The 20348-nt window shown below is 41.8% G+C and overlaps 3 gene segments (V, D, J or C); all 3 read left to right on the plus strand.

The window, feature by feature from the left end:
• Nucleotides 1-1701: 1701 nt before the first annotated feature.
• Nucleotides 1702-2295, plus strand: LOC119775160. The segment is given in 2 exon segments: nt 1702-1851; nt 1937-2295. Coding segments are annotated over 2 exon segments (372 nt in total).
• A 6560-nt stretch (nt 2296-8855) lies between these two features.
• Nucleotides 8856-9784, plus strand: LOC119775156. The segment is given in 2 exon segments: nt 8856-9036; nt 9122-9784. Coding segments are annotated over 2 exon segments (534 nt in total).
• A 1056-nt stretch (nt 9785-10840) lies between these two features.
• Nucleotides 10841-11656, plus strand: LOC119775159. The segment is given in 2 exon segments: nt 10841-10974; nt 11259-11656. Coding segments are annotated over 2 exon segments (414 nt in total).
• Nucleotides 11657-20348: the final 8692 nt, after the last annotated feature.

A 20348-nucleotide genomic window follows, 5' to 3' on the forward strand; every position in this document is an offset into this window, starting at 1 on the left:
ATTCATCCAGGTCATAGTCATCCCATACAAGTTTAAAGAACAATCCACTGGACTTGGTTTCCAAAGTTTAAAGACGTTTCACTTCCCCTCCAGGAAGCTTTCTCAGTTCAAAATGTCTGGATTGCATTGAGTTTGAGGCTTTATATAGACAAGGCCTTGTATTGCTTGGGAACATGCAAACCGAAACTGTCGTTTGGTTCCATTGTTAGCCTGTAATATCTGACAGCTATCTATGATTGTGAAAGATCGGTCATAAAACGACAATCCCCCCTTGAATAGTTCCAGTGAGAAAGAACAGCAGAAATCCAGGCCCCTGAGGCTGGTTCTGGTTCTTCATCATGTTATAAACTGATGAAGTTCCACATGTGAGAACATGAGGTCTGATTTCAGGACGCTGATGATGGATCAGGTTCTGAAGAGGTTCCTGATCCTCATCCTGAACCCACCTCCTATCTCTGAGCTTCATTTCTCTCCTCCCATTGGTCCAGGACTCAGTCTGTGGAGCCCTCTAGTGGACGCTGCAGGTTCCTGTATAGAGTTCTGCTGCTTCCTGCCACTGTGGGCCTCTTAGCAGCTCTGGGTGGGACCAGAACCGGTCTGGTAGAACTCCTCCTCCTCTCTGTGGTGTTGATCCTTCAGACTGCTGGAGAACACTCTGAGCCTCGTTGGTTCTGATGAACCCTGAAACAACCTTCATCAGACGAGGTTCTCCCTCTGTGATGAAGAGGAGGGATGAGGAAGTCTCCTGTAGGTCAGAACCTCCTTCAAACATGGAAACTTCTCACTCTGTTCTCAGTCATGCAGAAGCTGGAATCAGTCCCATCCAAGTTCTAAAATAAAGTCCATGTGATCTTCAGCCTCTGAGGAAGGAACAACTTTTTGTTTGTGGTCCAGCAGATTGAAGAGCAGCAGCAGCATCCAGGTGGACATCAGAATCTAAGGCTGCTGATATTCAGTGTGCATCCAATCTATAGATGAGTCCATTTAACTGAGACATTATGTGTAATTTAACAGAAGAATAAAAGAAGCAGACCTCATCAAATTCAGTTTAATTTAGTTCCTCTCCTCTGGACCCTGTCAGGAACCATTTAGAAGAGTGAAGAGGTGCAGACAGTTCTAATGTTCTGTTATATGTCTGCTTCTGTCTCTTTAAAGCCACACAGTGCCTGTTCGTGCTGGAAGGTTTCCTCAAACAGGAAAAGGCTCAGTTAAAAGAGTGTTTTCTCTCCAATGTTGCTGCATGCATTTTAGGTGTGAGGAATTGCTAAAGAATCAATGTCAATATGCAGACAAATATTGATCATTGCGACATGCTTATGCACGAGGGGCTAATCATGCAAAGTCAGTGATTGGATGAAATCAGCTGGTTTTCCGTAATTGACATTTATTCATTCTTTGCTATATATATATATATATATATATATATATATATATATATATATATATATATATATATATATATATATATATATATATATATATATATATATATATATATATATATATATATATATATATATATATATGTTTGTATACCTGGAGCTTGTAACAAACTACAATAAATTATTCAATCTGGTTTTGGTCTTTTAGAACATGAAATACGGAAAATATATCGCAACTTTTTCTCTGTAATAAAGGAAATTAAAACAGTTTATATGTCGACCTCGAAGGACAAAAAGTTTTGAGTCTTTTCAGCAGGAGGAAGAGGAGCTGAGAGCTTCAGGGAGGAGCTGAGCTGTTACTGAACTATAGAAGAGACACAAACTTCCACATTCAACACAGTTCAAACATTAACTCTGATCATCATGGACTATTATGGACTTTCTCTGCTGGTTGCCTCACTGCTAACAGGTCAGATTCTAGATGTTTCAAATGTTTTTGTTCTGAAATATCAGAAATGTTTCTGAATCAAAAACTAAAACTCATTTTTCTTCAGGAATCCGCTGTGAAGGACTGACTGCGGTTAAAACAGAGATCTCCAGCTTAGAGGGCAGCTCTGTCACTCTGTCCTATAATTATCCCAACCTGAAAACAATGGATTTTTTCTTCTGGTACCGTCAGTATCCAGGAGAACCTCCAGAGCTTCTGATCTCTCACTCTGCTTCAGGAGTTGAAAGTATTATAAATGTTCCTGAAATGAAGATTATAGTGAACAAAACTCAGATGGACCTGCTGATCTCCTCTGCTGCAGTGACAGACTCTGCTGTGTACTACTGTGCTGTGAGGCCCACAGTGACAGGAAACACCAGAACTCTGTACTAGAACCTGCAATACTCCACAACATCCACTAGAGGGCCTCACGCACTGTTCCTCCTCTATGGTTTGTTAGGATTCAGTCTGATTGTTTGTGCAGCTGAGAATAAAGCAGACATCAGAGTGTTTGCTGCATCATTGAACTCTTTATGATGAGAAGGTTTGGATCATAAAGGAGGGATGATGGAGGCTCCAGGATGGAGGTGCAGCCTCTGCAGGATATCAGCACCATGGACAGAGTGCTGTTCTATCAACAGGATGTGTTTCAATATAGTTCTGTCCTGATGTTTATTGTTTCTGTTATCTGATAAAATCTTCAGTCTTTTCCAGTGTTGAGAATTTAACTATAATAATAGCTACTTCCATGTTATTTTTAAATGTATCTTTAAGTTAGTTTAAAAATATTACATATTTACTAACGGATATATGATAACTTATTTAAATGGAATGAATATTTGAAGGAATTTTCCAGTAATTAAATCCAAAAACTATTGTACAGTATGTGGTCAGTTGTGATGTATTTCACTCACCATTTCAGTCAACAGCAGGTAGAATGTATTTACAGTATTTCCATGTTTAGAGCAATGCTCAATAACAGCAAACTGTGGTAGGGATTTCAGTCCAGCACTGAAGAACTAAAGTGTGCAATAGGGAAAAAGTATTCAACTATTTAATCCAGTTAAACAAAGGAGATTGATTGTAATTCACTCAGTCGGCACTTTATTATCTTTGCAAAAATTAGAGCAAAGACAGGTTTTAACATACAGCTTGATGTTCTGCCCTGCCCTGACTAGCCAAAGGTTCTTTAGCTAACTTAATACCTGCAGAAAAACCTAAAGGTCGCCACATACAGTTAATCAAAACAATTACAGACAGTAGGTTAAAACAGTAAAATGTTCTGAATAAACCCTGAGAAGGAGTCCAGCTTTATATGAAAGGATTATTTTCAATGTCAAAACACCCCCTAATAGATAAACACCACCTCCTCTCAGCCAGACACAGTGTAGTCTTGCAGCTGTGAGGCCTGAGTGAATACTTTTAAAGAACTGTTAAACATAACAAACCTTGTATTTAAAAAGTGATCAAGTCTCAATGTAAAAGGTTAAAACCATAACATAAAGATGTGTTGAAATCTGCCAAATCTGTGTGGCGTTTGGCTCAGATCTACTGCTAGGCTCTCCAAATAAATGGCAGAGAGTGCACCAGAACAGTTAGCATAATCCGCCCTGGTGCACTCCGCCCATAATCCAATCTCCCAAGTACACCTTTGGAGCTCAGTCAGGAGCAGATCAAAGTGGAAACGCCTGGCAGGGAGATAGCTAAGTCAGGGCAGAGTTGGCAGACCATACCCCCTCTGGAGCAAACAGAGCTAAAATTAACAGACTGGAGTACTTGATCATTTTCTCCCTAACTGATGCATTGTTTGACAGTTCATATTTATTGGTTGTCCTGCAATTTGATTGGATGGCTGGTGTTACATCAAAACAATGCAGATCTAATTTAATTGGATGTTGTGGCAAAAGCACTTCTTATATAAACAAAAGGTTTACTTTCTGCTCTTAATACTGTGATATTTGAAGGAGATAAAATAAAATATTAAAACTTATATCTTATAGCATTATGGTAGGAAAAACTATCTATAACTAATGAAGAAGTGTTTATGTCTATTATACAGTGGGGCCGAAAAGTATTCAGTCAGCCACTGATTGGGCCAGTTCTTCTACTTGAAATAATGAGAGACGTCTGTAATTTTCATCATAGGTACACTTTAACTATCAGAGACGAAATAAGAAAAAAAGAAGCTAATCACATTGTAGGACTTTTACAGAATTTTGGCCCATTCCTCCGTGCACTCCTCTAGTCCAGTGATGTTTTGGGGCGTTGCTGGGCAACACAGACACGGATTGAGGTCTGGAGACTGGCAAGGCCACTCCAGGACCTTGAAATGCTTTTCACAGAGCCACCCCTTTATTTCCACGTTTCCAGCCACATTTCCATCTTCAAGGCTTACACTGATGGAAGGAGGTTTTGACTTAAAATCTCACAAAACATGGCTCCATTCATTCTTCCCTCAACACAGATGAGTTTTCCTGTCCCCTTTGCAGAAAAAAAGCCCCAAAGCATGATGTTTCCTCCCCCATGTTTCACAGTAGGTATGGTGTTCTGGGGATGCAACTCTGCATTCTTCTTCCTCCAAACATGACCAGTTGTTTTTTACCAAAATGTTATATATCTTGGTGTCATCTGACCGCGTGGTATTCTCCCAATCCCCTTCTGGATCATCCATCTGCTCTCTGGGAAACTTAAGGCGGGTCTGGACATGTACTAGCTTGAGCAGGGGGACACGTCCAGTACTGCAGGAAATGAGTCCCTCTTGGTGTAGGGTGATACTAATGGTAGCCTTTGTTACTTTGTTGCCAGCTCTCTGCACCATTAATCAGGTCCCTCCATGTAGTTCTGGGATTGTTGCTCACCGTCAACATTTGATCATTTCGACCCCACAGGATGAGATCTTACTTGGAGCCTCAGATCGAGGGAGATTATCACTGGTCTTGTATGTCTTCCAGTTGATTTTGTCACACCAAGCCGTTTGCGTATTGTAGACTAATTCTTCCCAGCCTGGTGCAGGTCTACAATTTTCTTCATGTGTCCTTTGACAGCTCTTTGGTTATGGTCATGGTTAAATTTGTACTGTGTCAGATTGAGGCTGTGGACATGTGTCTTTTATACAGATAACAGGTTCAAACAGGTGCCAATAATAAAGGTAATGAGTGGAGAACAGAAGAACGGTGTGTAAGAACCAGAAATCTTGCTGGTTTGTGGGTAACCAAATACTTATTTTTCTACCATAATCTGTGAACTCAAACTGGTCTAGCCTTCGGCGGCTTTTACCTCCATAGGCTCTGTCGCTTAGCAACTGTGACAGTTGACACAGAAAGAAGGAAAAAAATGAATACTGAACTTTTCAAAATTTTTTTATTTTATTTTATTATATTTTTTTATTGTAAAGTGAACAAAGACTACACTCATGACAATATAGAGGCGAATAAGGGTGAAAATGTAATGATAGAAACCTTAGTCAGTTAAATAACCTGCTGCTGTCATTCTGCACATCTCTGATGTTGCTGCTATTTTCAAATATCCATTACTGTAAAAATGTCCATAGTCGTATATTGGTTATTTATTCTCCAGGTGAACAATTTTATATTGTTAGAACACTTTACAGTACAGTATTTTATCTTTTATCTTTTTACTCTTCACTATTATGTCACTCTAATATATTTCTCTAAGGTACACATTTGTGTGACCATTTTTTTCTAACATTTTTTGCTGTTGTAAACAACAGAATTTCCCTATTGTGGAACAATAAAGGGATTTTCTATTCTATTTTATTCTATTCTATAAAATGGATAGAAAGGTATAGGTAAATCTAAACAACATATATCTGCAAAATCACTTATATTGAAAAAATAAAAAATACTTAGTTAAGCAAATTTTGCAAAATAATAATTAAAATCCTTTCAGATTTATAGTCCCCACACTGCGGATATATTAGAATCTGTCCTTAAATTCCAGCCAAACCCATTTACACAGTAACAGATAAAAACCTTTAGATAAACCAAACATTACCGTCACAAATTATTATTTTTGGAAAATTTGCTTAACTAAGTATTTTGTGTTGTTGAATAAAATAGATTTTCCACATATATTTTGTTTAGAGTTACGTACACCTTTCTATCCATTTTATAGAATAGAATAGAATAGAATAGAATAGAATAGAATAGAATAGAATAGAAAATCCCTTTATTGTTCCACAACAGGGAAGTGATGGTGTTTACAAAAGCAAAAAAAAATGTAGAAAAAGAATGGTCAAACAAATGTGTTGTGCCATATGCCATGATCATGGTTTTTGGACATTGGGAACCAGTGTCCATATTTCTTCTTGACATGATGAACAGAGAAGAGGACGCAGCTTTGGTGAATAACAGCTGGACGACCTCAGGTACATCACATGGCAAGTTAAATAGTGGGACCAACCACCCCCCTCTGCGTGAGGACAGAAAAAACTACAGAGGACAAAAGATCTTTTTCTCTTTGCCTCCTCTCCCTTGCCCATGAAGCTGGGGTCCATCTCTGGCAAGAGGGAGATCCTGCCGGGGCGGAAAGACCCAGATCTCCAGAATCCTCAAGGATAAGTCAGAACCTTTCAGAACCAAAGTGCTGAAAAACAGACCTTTTGCAACTCATTTTTCTTGAGTGTCAAAACTTATAGAGCCAGACTGGATGAGAATCCTACCCTGGGTGTGAGCCTGAGACAAAGAGGACCCCTGCTGTGAGCCACTGGGACAGAGAGTGAGCCTGCCTTGCTGTGGCCTGCCTGTTAAACTCCAGCAGGATGGAAGCTCAACCTTTCCACATGGACATGGAAAAACGGTTTGCAGGTCTGGCATGAATAGAGACAGAAGAAACAATATTTTTTGATGATGATGAGTAGGAACAAGGCTAACTGGATGGACTGCATGCTATTCTATGCTATACAGAAACTTGTGTTGAGCTGTTGTTGTTGAAGCTTGGACAAGCTTTATTTCAAAAAGGGTCTAAACACTGATATAACATTAGTGTTCATGTTTTCCTCATATGCTCATTACATTTCAATTACCAAGAATGAACAAGAGTCCTTTAGTGGAATCCTGATTTCTATTCGCTGCTAGCTATTTCGAATAGGCTAAAGAATCATTAACTCCAATTTCTCTAAATTAGTGAAAGCTACTTTGATCATATCCTAAATTCTCCAAGATATATTACTTTGGTTTTCAAACTCAAAATCCATCTTAAACTGTAATATGGCTTTCAACCATGTTCCCCCTTCCTCTTTGTACATAGTAGTTTAGTTTAGTTTAGTTGAGTTTCACTAGTTTTAGTTAAAAGTGTTAAACCAAATTACCTAACCAAATTACCTAACCACGCTACACTGCTCATTACCAGCTCAGCTGTAGAGGTGGTCAATAGCACCAATTTCCTGGGGGTGCACATCATAGACACCCTCACCTGGACTGGAAACACCACCTCACTGGTAAAAAGGGCACAAAAGCGCATGGACTTCCTGCGGAGGATGAGGAGAGCCCTCCAGCCCCCACCCATCCTCCCCACCTTCTCCAGAAGCACCATAGAGAGCGTTCTGAGCAGCTGTCTCACTGTGTGATGTGGAGGCTGCAGCGCCTCAGACTGGAAGAAGGTGAGAACAGCAGAGAGGATCATGGGGGCTCCTCTTCCCTCCATTAAAGAAATTTCATCCCAGCGCTGTGTGTCCTGAGCCCGTGACATCATCAATGACCGCCCACCCCCCCACCATGGACTGTTCTCCCTGCTGCCCTCTGGGAAGAGGCTTCACAGCATTCAATGCAGGACCAGCAGATTCCACAACAGTTTCTTCCCTACTCCCATTAGACTGCTGAATGTTTTGTAAAATGGGTTATTGTATTGTATTTTATTATATTTATTGTATTTTGTCATTATATATCTATAAACTTAGAACTGTAAATTTACAGTCATATGTTTATATTACTGTTTTTATATATGTATATATTTTTTTACTATTTTTCAAGAATGTACTTTTAAAAAGATGAAATTGTCCAGAGAGCTGTTCCAAATGAAATTTATTTTTGTTTTACACTTGTGTAAACAAAATTACAAATAAATCTAAGTCTAAGTCTCCAGAGCAAGTAGTAAGGAAGTAAATCTGTGTGATTTGAATTAAAAATGCCAATGAAATGTAAATGTTGTATGTTTGTTCTTACTGTTTCAGTGTTAAAATATATTCAGAACACATTTTTGACCTAAAAAAAATTAATTGTCATTATTTCTACACAGTTGAAATGTCATTTTTTATTTTCTCTTCAAGCTAAAAATTCACATTACTATTTCAAAGTGATTACATTTTCAATACTTATTTTTCAGTTTAATTTTTCAGTGTTAAAAAAATCTGCATAAAAAAATTTCAAACTTAATATTTTCAGCCTCCTGAGATTCAACTGGCTCTATTTCACCGTCTTAAATTTGGCGTCTAAATTCAGTGTAAAAAGGGAAGGGTTACTTCAGGTCACAGACATTAGCAATGGATTGTGGCGTCCAACACCCAGCCAATCCCGTTATGGTTTCACGTGACGTGACGCTTATGGCGCTCATACTGAAGTAAAACCAGCATCACGGAGCCGGTCATGCAAGCTAACGCTAACTCAACTACAGAATGATGAAAGTAATAAACTCAACGTTGAGTGAGCGTTAGCTAACTCGTGACCGGCTATCACTGTTAAATTCACTAGTTTTCACCGTGTGTTGCAGTGATTCCTCTATTCTCTGACCAAAAGCTTGATTTTTAGTTTCTCCTCTAAGCTCAGAGTTTAGAACCGATCCTCTTTGTCCATCTTTTATCTTCCAGGATCCAGTTAAGGAAAAAAAGAAAAGCAGCCACTTCTCTCTGTTGATCTTTCTTATTCAATCTGGAATCATTTTAAAATATGAATACATAAAAAGTATTTTAATTAGAATTATTAAAAGACTTTTTCTCTTTCTTCTCCATGTTAAACAAAAATCCACCAGAAGCAGAGAAGCTGTGAGTCTGTTCAGCAGGAGGAAGAGGAGCTGAGAGCTTCAGGGAGGAGCTGAGCTGTTACTGAACTATAGAAGAGACACAAACTTCCACATTCAACACAGTTCAAACATTAACTCTGATCATCATGGACTATTATGGACTTTCTCTGCTGGTCGCCTCTCTGCTAACAGGTCAGATTCTACATGTTTCAATGGTGAATATTCTGAAATGTCAGATATATTTTTGAATCAAAAACTAAAACTCCTTTTTCTTCAGGAATCCGCTGTGAAGGACTGACTGCGGTAAAAACAGAGATCTCCAGCTTAGAGGGCAGCTCTGTCACTCTGTCCTATAATTATCCCAACCTGCAAACTGGAGATTATTTCTTCTGGTACCGTCAGTATCCAGGAGAACCTCCAGAGTTTCTGATCTCTCACTCTGCTTCAGGAGTTGAAGGAGTTAAAAATGTTCCTGAACTGAAGATTGAAGTGAACAAACCCCAGATCGACCTGCTGATCTCCTCTGCTGCAGTGACAGACTCTGCTGTGTACTACTGTGCTGTGAAGCCCACAGTGACAGGAAACATCAGAACTCTGTACAAGAACCTGCAATACTCCACAACATCCACTAGAGGGCCTCACACACTATTCCTCCTCTATGGTTTGTTAGGATTCAGTCTGATTGTTTGTGCAGCTGAGAATAAAGCAGACATCAGAGTGTTTGCTGCATCATTGAACTCTATGATGAGAAGGTTTGGATCATAAAGGAGGGATGATGGAGGCTCCAGGATGGAAGTGCAGCCTCTGCAGGACATCAGCACCATGGACAGAGTTCTGTTCCACCATCTAGATGTGTTTCAGTATAGTTCTGCTCTGATTTTCTTCATAGAGTTTTATGTACATCTTGTGGACACATAGCTCTACTTTGAAACTATTTTCTAAAAACTTTATAAAAATAATTTAATCTTTTTAACCCCTTTCCTTAAAACTTATGTTTATTGTTTCTGTTACTGGATCAAATCTTCAGTCTTTTCCAGTGTTGAGAATGTAATTATAATAATAACTACTTTCCTGTTATTTCTAAGTTTATCTTTGAGTCAATTTTCAAATATTAAATGTTTACTAACAGATATATGAAAAGTATTTATTCAGCCACTGATTGTGCCAGCTCTCCTACTTGAAATAATGAGAGACGTCTGTAATTTCCTTCACAGGTACACTTTAACTACGAGAGACGAAATGAAAGAAAAAAAGAAATAACATTGTAGGATTTTTAAATAATTTATTAGTAAATTATGGTGGAAAATAAGTGTTTGATCAATAACTAAAGTTCAACTCAATACTTTGTAACATAACCTTTGTTGGCAATGACAGGTCAAACTTTCCCTGTACGTCTTTACCAGGATTGCGCTCACTGTAACTGGTATTTTGGCCCATTCCTCCATGCACTCCTCTAGTCCAGTGATGTTTTGGGGCTGTTGCTGGGCAACACAGACACTCATTGAGGTCTGGAGACTGGCTAGGCCACTCCAGGACCTGGAAATGGTTTTAAAGGAGCCACCCCTTTGTTGCCACGTTTCCATCTTCAAGGCTGATGGAAGGAGGTTTTGACTTAAAAATCTTACGAAACATGGCCTTGTCCATTCTTCCCTCAAAACGAATTGGTTTTCCTGTCCCCTTTTCAGAAATACAGCCCCAAAGCATGATGTTTCCTCCCCCATGCTTCACAGTAGGTCAAAGCAAAAATCAGCCCCACTGTCAGACGAATTCAAGAAGACAGAACAGACGTTGTAAGGATGATAATGACTATTATCTCTCTGAAATTGAACTTAAAGGTGGAAAAACAGATGCCTTTGAAGAATCAGTTGTGTGACCCATTAACAAGCTGCTGGACGCCTTTTCTTGCACTGCTCAACTCCACCTTCTAGCTCCACCAGAGGGCGCCATCATCCAGTGGGCGGAGCTCTCCTTGTGCTCTGTGTTTCAGCATTGTGTCAATAATAAGTGTTGCTGTGAAGAGAACAATAGTCAGACTGAATGTTGAACATCAGCTAGTTTCTCCTGCTGATTTAAACCTTGTTGGACAGATGGAACATTGGCTGTGGATTATTCTAGCTGCTCTTTTCTTTGGTAAGATAGAAAGCTCAACATGTTTCCTCTTCAAACACTTGAACACATTACTGAGCTCTACATGAAGAGCTTTAATGTTCATTCTACAGAAAATCAGAGCAGATCATTTCTGCTGCCATTTGTTACCTTGTAGAAACACCTGATATGGTTCAAAGTGACAATGATCAGAGAAAATGACATCTATTCTACATGGAATAGAAGTCTTTAAAGCTGCTGATTGTTCTCCTTTAATCAATCATCTTTATTGATTCATCTCTTCCTCTGCATGTTCTGTTCTTCCTCAGAGTGTAAAGGAGACTCAGTGACGCAGACAGAAGGACATGTTGCTGCTGCTGAAGGAGAATCTGTGACTCTGGGATGTTCTTTCAAAGCCAGTGGTTCAGATGATACTGTGTTCTGGTACAAACAAGAACAAAACAGCTTCCCAAAGTACATGCTGAAAGAATACTATCAGAATATTGAAAAAGCTCCAGAGTTCAATAAAGACAGATTTAGAGCAAAGGTGGAGGACTCAACATTCAATCTGACGATCCAGGATCTCCGTCTGTCAGACTCTGCTGTGTACTACTGTGCTCTGAGGCCCACAGTGACAGGAAACACCAGAACTCTGCACAAGAACCTGCAGAGTACATTAAAACATTTTGATGCTGTGTGAAAATTTTATGCTGCTAAATTTAATCATCGTGACACAGGTTTCTTAATCCTGTTTCAATTTAAGATCATTGAATTTCCCTGTATTTGTTTCAGGAAGGGGATTTTTCTTTTTTTTGTATGTAACTCTTAGAAGACCTATGAGGTTAAAGACGCCTCCTAAGATCAATTTTTCTGTCTCCTTCCTCCTCAGAATTTCTTTTAGCAGCATAATTACTTAAAACTCCTAAAAGGCAGCCTTAGGCTAAAGCTTGTTATATACTCCATGAAAAAAAAAAAAAAAAAAAAAAAAAAAAAAAAAACATATATATATATATATATATATATATATATATATATATATATATATATATATATATATATATATTTTTTTTTTTTTGGGCAGCATGTCTGAGAACAGTGGTCCGATTGATCCGTATTTTAGCAGACGGGATTTTTTTCCCTATTGGAAATTCCCCTCAATATAAAATAGAAACCTGTGCAACATGTAAAAACATCCCACAGTCACGGTTAGAACCAAGCAAAAAACAGTTTATCCAGACCAGAGGCCTGTACAATGATGCAGGATTACTGGGTTAGCGAGGCAACTTCAGGTGTAACCCTGACTTTCCTGGTAGCAGGAAGCTGGATCCATACTTAGCGAGGCTAGTCACCATGGTAGTGTCCTCTGACAGGTTAACCTGCTCTGGGTCAGGCTAGCTTTCTGGATTCATCTGAATCCTTTAAAAAATGTCCACCCATCATCCACTAAGCTGCTGAAGAAACAATGACTTGACTTTTATTGAAGACCTGATTTAATTCAGAGGAAAAAAATACCTTTAAACTAAAATGGATCAAGAACTCTTTTAAAAACCCCAAACTCAATCAGGACCTTTAATTTACATGGTTTGTCTCACCTTGGCAGCCTAGAGTTTCTTCTTCTCTGTAACTATAGTAATCCAAATATACCCACTAAACTCTCCAACTTCCACCAACAGCTACTTTTATCATGGTCCCTTTTTTAAAAACAGAACTTTTCTCTGCAAAGGGAATTTGGAACAATTCCAAAACATATTGTTCAACAACAGGTCAATATTCTTTCACAAATGGTTTGACTATGGTACTGTCCAGTTAATTAACTATTTATTTAAAAATGCCTTGAGATGACATATGTTGTGAATTGGTGCTATATAAATAAAGTGAATTGAATTATTAAATAACAGATGTCATCCTTGTAGTTGTAATAACTGAAGATGTCCCGTGCTACTGTGAGTTATAAAATTAACCCCCTTCCAAATCGCCTCTTAATATTGCATCGGATTGATCCTCTCTTTGAGTTGCTGTTAGACCAATTGACTGGACTGAAGACGGGTCTGTAGAAACCAGACCGAGCTGAAGGCCTCCACTCCACTGAACCAAAACAGTAACCTCCTCTTCACCCCTCCTTTCCATCTGATGCTTAATAAGTGCTCTGCTTGGGAAAACTAGGTAGAATAGATAGTCGTTTGGTTGGTTCAGTTGGACCTGACTGGAACCAGAACCCCTGGGGGTCAGCTAAGCTAACGGGTCTTTCAGTCTCATCATAGTTTAATGCATTCCTGAGTCATTATTAATTTTTCACCATAAACTGAATAAAACTTTACTGTTTTGACCGCAGTTAACATTTCTAGGTTGGGTTTTTCCACATTTATCTGCTGCTATTATAATGGACACTTTTAAAAGCATTAAGCCTTAAACTTCCAACATCCCTCAGACTTTGAACAGACGTTTAAACCCCTCTTCTCCTTTTATTTCTTTAATTTTGCTTATTTTCAGTAGTGTTCATTGTTTTGCTTGGTTATTAGATATAATACGGTGTGATTATTTGTTAATAAAGGTACTGTGGTCTTTTGTGTTTGTTTTACACAGTGAACGATTTATCTCTCAGGCTGGATTCTGTCATGATGGGTACTCTGAAAGTGACCCAATTATGCAGAACACCACTGATGGACACAGGAATAAAAGTTCAACAAGTTTATTTTGACATAAGCACACAGAATGTACTGGTTCTGGCTCGGGCCTGGACACTGGTTCACCGGAGTCTGCGTGAGAGACAGTTCAGTTAGCGTTGCACGTTGGAGCTTGATTTCCAGATTAGAACAGATTGTACCTTGAGGGTTCTTGAGGTTAGCTTTGGGAGAGTCACTGTTGGATCTGGAGAGGAGTTGATCAGCAGAGTCCGCTTGCTGCTTTAGCGTCTCACGTCTACTAAAGAACAGACCTTGGCTTTGGTTTTCCCAGCTCTTAGTCCTGAGCTGCATGGAGGTTCTCTATGGTTCTTCGGGTTTGGCTCTGAGGGTCGGCTCGGCAGGTTAGCTCTTCCAGAGCTTCACAGAGGAGACACTGGTTTCCTGGAAGATAGAGACAACGGTTAGAATCCTGGCTGGATTCAAAGTCACAAAGATACACTGAGAGTCTAGGCTTAGGCGCTGACCAACTGGATCAACACTGCAGCGTTGAGGCAAGGTCTGAAGACAGCTTATATAGTGGATCCTCTGATGATCTTGATGGGCTGCAGCTGTGCAGGAGGCTCACTCAGAAGGATCCACGGCGGACTCTGCTGGAGAAAGGTGGAACTTCTCCAGCTCCCAACAGTACCCCCCCCTCAACGACCGCCCCTTGGCGGTCCGGAAGAGGTCGAAGGGAAGGAACGCTCGTACTCCTCGATTAGGGCAGGGTCGAGGATGTACGAGCCCGGAACCCACTGGCGATCCTCCGGTCCGTAGCCCTCCCAGTCGACGAGGAACTGCCAGCCGCGACCTCGTCGACGGGAGTCCACGATGCGTCGAACGGTGAAGGCAGGATGACCATCGACCTCCAGGGCGGGTGGTGGGGAGTCGGAAGGCGGGCACAGAGAACTCGAGACGTCAGGTTTGACTTGGGACACGTGGAAGGTTGGGTGAATCCGGAGAGACTGAGGCAGTTGGAGACGGACCACCGATGGACTGATGACTCGGGAGATCTTGTAGGGACCTATGAATCTGGGCGAGAGTTTTCGAGACATCCCCTTGAGGGGAATGTCTCGAGTGGACAGCCATACCTCTTGGCCTTCAGTGTACTCGGGGGCGGGACGTCTCCTGGAGTCAGCGAAGCGTTTGTTGGATTCTGAAGATCGGTTGAGGGTGGTGATGGTTTCTCTCCAGATCTTCTGACAATGTCGGATGTGTTGGTTCACTGACTGGACCGAAATCTCTCTCTCGTCTGCGGGGAAAAGCGGAGGTTGATAACCGAGACTAACCTGAAAGGGAGATTGTCCAGTGGAAGCAGATTTGAGGGAGTTGTGTGCGTATTCGATCCATGTAAGATATTGACTCCAGTCAACGGGGTTGTTGGAGGTGAGGCAACAAAGGGTTGATTCAAGCTGTTGATTCATCCTCTCTGTTTGTCCGTTGGATTGAGGATGGTAACCAGAGGTCAGAGAGGGTTTACAGCCGAGTGCAGAACAGAATGCCTTCCAAACCTGGGATATGAATTGAGGGCCCCGGTCCGAGAGGATCTCCTGGGGGATGCTGTGTAAGCGGAAGACGTGTTTAACGAGGAGCTGGGCTGTGTGGAAGGCCGTGGGGAGTTTCCTAAGGGGAATGAGATGGCAGGCCTTCGAAAAACGGTCAACAATGGTGAAAATGGTGGACATACCTCGAGAAACGGGGATGCCGGTGACAAAGTCAATGGCAATATGAGACCAAGGGCGCGAGGGAACCGGAAGTGGCTGAAGCAGGCCTGAAGGAGGTTGATGTGAGGCTTTATTACGGGCACATGTGGAGCAAGCCAACACATACTCCTTAACATCACGATGGAGGGTCGGCCACCAGAAGCGTCTAGAGATCAAAGCAATGGTTCTACTGACTCCCGGATGAGCAGAAAACTTGGCGGCATGCATCCACTGGATGAGACGGGACCTGACAGAAGATGGCACATAGGTTCGGTTAGTGGGACCGTTACCTGGGTCAGGTTCAGTAGCCAGGGCGGAGTTGATTAGGTCAGTGATTTCCCAGTTAACCACTCCAACAGTGCAGGAAGCCGGAAGGACTGGTTCAGGTGTCTCGGGATGATCGGTGGAGTAAAGACGAGAGAGAGAATCGGGTTTGACATTCTTGGATCCGGGTCTGTAGGAAATGATGAGATTAAACCGTGAGAAGAAGATGGACCACCTGGATTGACGAGGATTGGCTTGCTTGGTTGACTGGATGTAAGCCAGGTTCTTGTGGTCAGTCCATACTAGAACCGGATGCTCAGCTCCCTCCACCAAATGTCTCCATTCCTCCAGCGCCAGTTTGATGGCCAACAGCTCACGGTCTCCCACATCGTAGTTCTGCTCTGCGGAAGAAAGTTTACGGGAGAAGAATGCACACGGATGGATCTTTTGATCCGTGTCAAGTCTCTGGGATAGGACCGCTCCAACTCCAGAGTCAGAAGCGTCCACCTCGAGAATAAACTGTTTAGCAGGGTCAGGCTGTATTAACACTGGTGCTCTGGAAAATAAGGATTTCAATTTATCAAACGCAGCTTGCGCCTCAGGAGTCCACTGAAAGGTGCGTTTGATAGAAGTCAGAGAAGTTAATGGCAGGGCGGTCTGGCTATACAGTACTTCCTGATGAACCGACGATAAAAGTTTGCAAAGCCCAGGAATCTCTGTAGTTGTTTGCGGTTCTCTGGAACTGGCCAATCTAACACGGCCTTAATTTTATCCTCAGATGGTTTTACCTGGCCGCCCTCGAGCACAAACCCCAAAAAGGTGACTGAAGACTGATGAAATTCGCACTTCTCTGCTTTAACGAACAGCTTGTTCTCCAGTAGTCTCTGTAACACAAGGCGGACATGTCTTTTATGTTCAGAAAGGTTCCTTGAGTAAATGAGTATGTCATCAATATAGACGAAGACAAACACATTTAAAAAGTCTCTGAGAACATCGTTCACGAGGGCTTGGAAGCAGGCTGGAGCGTTAGTTAGACCAAAAGGCATTACCAAGTATTCAAATTGGCCCAAGGGAGTTTTGAAGGCTGTTTTCCATTCATCACCTTCTCGGATCCTAAGAAGATGATAAGCGTTCCTTAAATCCAGTTTAGTGAAAACTGTAGCTCCTTGTACAGGTTCGAATGCTGAGGCGAGTAGAGGAAGTGGGTATTTGTTCTTTATAGTGATTTGATTTAAACCTCGGTAATCAATACATGGTCTCAGGGAGCCGTCTTTCTTTCCAACGAAGAAGAACCCGGCGCCCAAAGGAGAGGAAGATGGGCGGATAATTCCTGCAGCTAAAGATTCATTAATGTATTTTTCCATGGTCTCTCTTTCAGGCTTAGAAATATTATACAACCTGCTGCTCGGTAGTGGTGCTCCAGGTAAAAGTTCAATGGTGCAGTCATATGGTCTGTGTGGAGGTAGGGACGTCGCACTGACCTTACTGAAGACAGGAGCTAGGTCATGGTACTCGGAAGGAACGGAAGAAAGGTCAGGAGCGTCCATCTCCCCCCCACCTCTAGGAGACCCCACCAAGGGGGCAGCCGAACGGAGGCATGTTCCATGGCATGAAGTGGACCATGATTCCAGGTGACGATCAGTCCAATTTATGTGAGGATTATGCTTCTCCAACCATTCGAAACCAAGCACCAGGGGAGAGCATGCAGAAGGAAAAACAAAAAATGTTATTGTCTCTTGGTGGTTACCTGACAGAAGTAGCTCGAGGGGTTGAGTTTGATGGGTAACTTGGTGGAGTCTTTTTCCGTCAATAGCAGAGACACTAAGAGGTTGAGTCAGAGGAATGGTTTCAATTTGGAGTTGTTGGACGAGATTCGAATCAATTAAGTTCCGTTCACAGCCTGAATCGATGAATGCAGAAAAGGAGAGGCTTTGATTAGAACAAAACAACGTGGCAGGAAGCAACAGTCGAGGAGATTTCTTAGTGTTAATTTGGCCCGCCAGACTCCTCAGATCCTCTGGCGGGCCCAGGCTTTTGATTTAGCCGGGCAGGAAGCGATGAAATGTCCACTCTCACCACAGTAAATGCATAATTTGCTTAGAAAACGTCTTTGTCTCTCCTCAGGAGTGAGCCTGGTGTGTCCCACCTGCATGGGTTCGACATCTCTTTCACCAGAATGAGAGGCCTGAATAGGCAGAGGGAGAGACTGGGCCTTAGGTCTCTGTATGGGCAGCTGCTCTGTGGGGGAAGAACAAACAGTCACGTTATGTGAGGCAGAAGAAAGTGTCCCCTGCTTCTTAGAACTGTTTCTGGCACGGATTCTATTATCCAATCTGATCGTAAGACGAATTAAGTCTTCGAGGGTAGCTGGTTCGTCAAGAGTTGCGAGCTCATCCTTAATATGCTCATTTAAAGCCATGAAATAGGCTCCCTTCAGAGCGCTTTGGTTCCATCCGGAAGCTGCCGCTTTAACCCGGAAAATTCGGCCACAGAAGAATTTCCCGAGAGTCAATTGTTTGATCAGTTTCTTGGTTGAAAACTTGAGTAAATTCAGAGATGAAATCAGAGTAATAGCAGTTGAGGCTATCGTCGGTGGCAAATCTTGCCTGAGCCCACTCCAAAGCTCTTCCTGTTAGCTGAGAAAGGATGAAGGTTATCTTTTTGTAATCCGTGGAAAAACTGCCTGGAGAGTTCTGGAAAATCAAACGGCACTGAAATAAAAATCCTTTGCAATCTTTCATGTTACCAGAAAATCTCTCTGGAAGACTTGGGCGGAACTCGGATGACGTCACTGCTGGTGACCTCGGAGGTGGAACTGGACCCGGAAATGGTTGAGGCGTCGGTGTAGCATTAGCGCTGTTCAAGTAGTTAGCATAGCTTTGAAGCATATGATTATGAGTGTCAACCAGGCGATATAACTCACGGAGCGTTTGGGTTTGTCCTTGAATTTGGGCATCCTGCTCCTCCAATCGACGGGTGAGGTGATCTGCTGGGCCTTGAGTTTGGCCGCAGTGTTCTGTCATGATGGGTACTCTGAAAGTGACCCAATTATGCAGAACACCACTGATGGACACAGGAATAAAAGTTCAACAAGTTTATTTTGACATAAGCGCACAGAATGTACTGGTTCTGGCTCGGGCCTGGACACTGGTTCACCGGAGTCTGCGTGAGAGACAGTTCAGTTAGCGTTGCACGTTGGAGCTTGCTTTCCAGATTAGAACAGATTGTACCTTGAGGGTTCTTGAGGTTAGCTTTGGGAGAGTCACTGTTGGATCTGGAGAGGAGTTGATCAGCAGAGTCCGCTTGCTGCTTCAGCGTCTCACGTCTACTAAAGAACAGACCTTGGCTTTGGGTTTCCCAGCTCTTAGTCCTGAGCTGCATGGAGGTTCTCTATGGTTCTTCGGGTTTGGCTCTGCGGGTCGGCTCGGCAGGTTAGCTCTTCCAGAGCTTCACAGAGGAGACACTGGTTTCCTGGAAGATAGAGACAACGGTTAGAATCCTGGCTGGATTCAAAGTCACAAAGATACACTGAGAGTCTAGGCTTAGGCGCTGACCAACTGGATCAACACTGCAGCGTTGAGGCAAGGTCTGAAGACAGCTTATATAGTGGATCCTCTGATGATCTTGATGGGCTGCAGCTGTGCAGGAGGCTCACTCAGAAGGATCCACGGCAGACTCTGCTGGAGAAAGGTGGAACTTCTCCAGCTCCCAACAGATTCACTCTTCTTTCAGTAGCAACCGAATGAATAGAGACACATTTATTTGTTTGGTGATTAATAATGTTGTTGACAGCCATAGTCTAAATTACTAAATTGGTGAAAGACAACTACATTTTTTACAGCCAGATTCAGGAGTCCAACCTTTCAGATAAGAGGCTAAAACCCTGGTCAGTAGGAAAATATAGTTATAATCATTCAACTGATTATAAATAACTAGTTTTCCCCTTGATTTGAATTACCAATTAACTATAACTATGCCTATTAACTATAACTTCCAGTTCTAGTTATTTAATATATTCATAATTGTTAGGTTTATTCAACGATGATTATAAAATTAATGTGTGTTTATATGAAACATTGTAGAAATAAGATGCTCCACTCTGTCTTGTGATTCAGTCAAGAGGAGAGCATTCTGTCTTATAACCTGATCAACTTTCCTGTCAGAACAATACTCTCTTTTGCAACCATGTGTTATGTTCTGTTAATAAATAAGGCATTGCAATGAGGGGGGGTCAGAGAGAGAGTGTTGGAGTGTTGGGTGCTGCTCCTTCTCCCCTCCTGCAGGAAGCTGTTGGTGTAAATCCCTTACTGTGTACTCAGTCCTTCTTGTACGAACCTACAATAATCTTCTGGTAAACTCACAACAACGGCTATGTTATATCATGCAATGAGCTAATTCATGTCCATTGTCGGGGATGCTGAGTGGCTCAGGAATTGTGCAGTCTGTTGAGATGTCCATCCAGTTAATTGATGTAGTTGATGCTGTGAATGAGTTCATAATCTTCAGGTCATTTTCCTGTATACAGTATAATAGAAGGATTTTATGCCATTGCAGAGGAGTCAGTAGCTGGATATCTGTGAAATGTTCTTTTCATCACTTTATGAAAGTTTTTTGCTTTATTTTGATCTTTTCCCAAGTCCTCTTCACTCCAATGGGTTACATCTGGGGGATGATGTTGGGATCTGGAGGTCTGTCCACCTTTCTCCAGCAGAGGGCGCCCTAGGTCTCCTGGAGCCGAAGCTGACTACCACACCTGCGGCTCGTTTGCTCATCAGGAGACCAGCATTTA

This window comes from Cyprinodon tularosa, unplaced genomic scaffold, assembly GCF_016077235.1.
Source record: "Cyprinodon tularosa strain WSP-4 unplaced genomic scaffold, ASM1607723v1 ctg853, whole genome shotgun sequence".
Taxonomy (NCBI): Eukaryota; Metazoa; Chordata; class Actinopteri; order Cyprinodontiformes; family Cyprinodontidae; genus Cyprinodon; species Cyprinodon tularosa.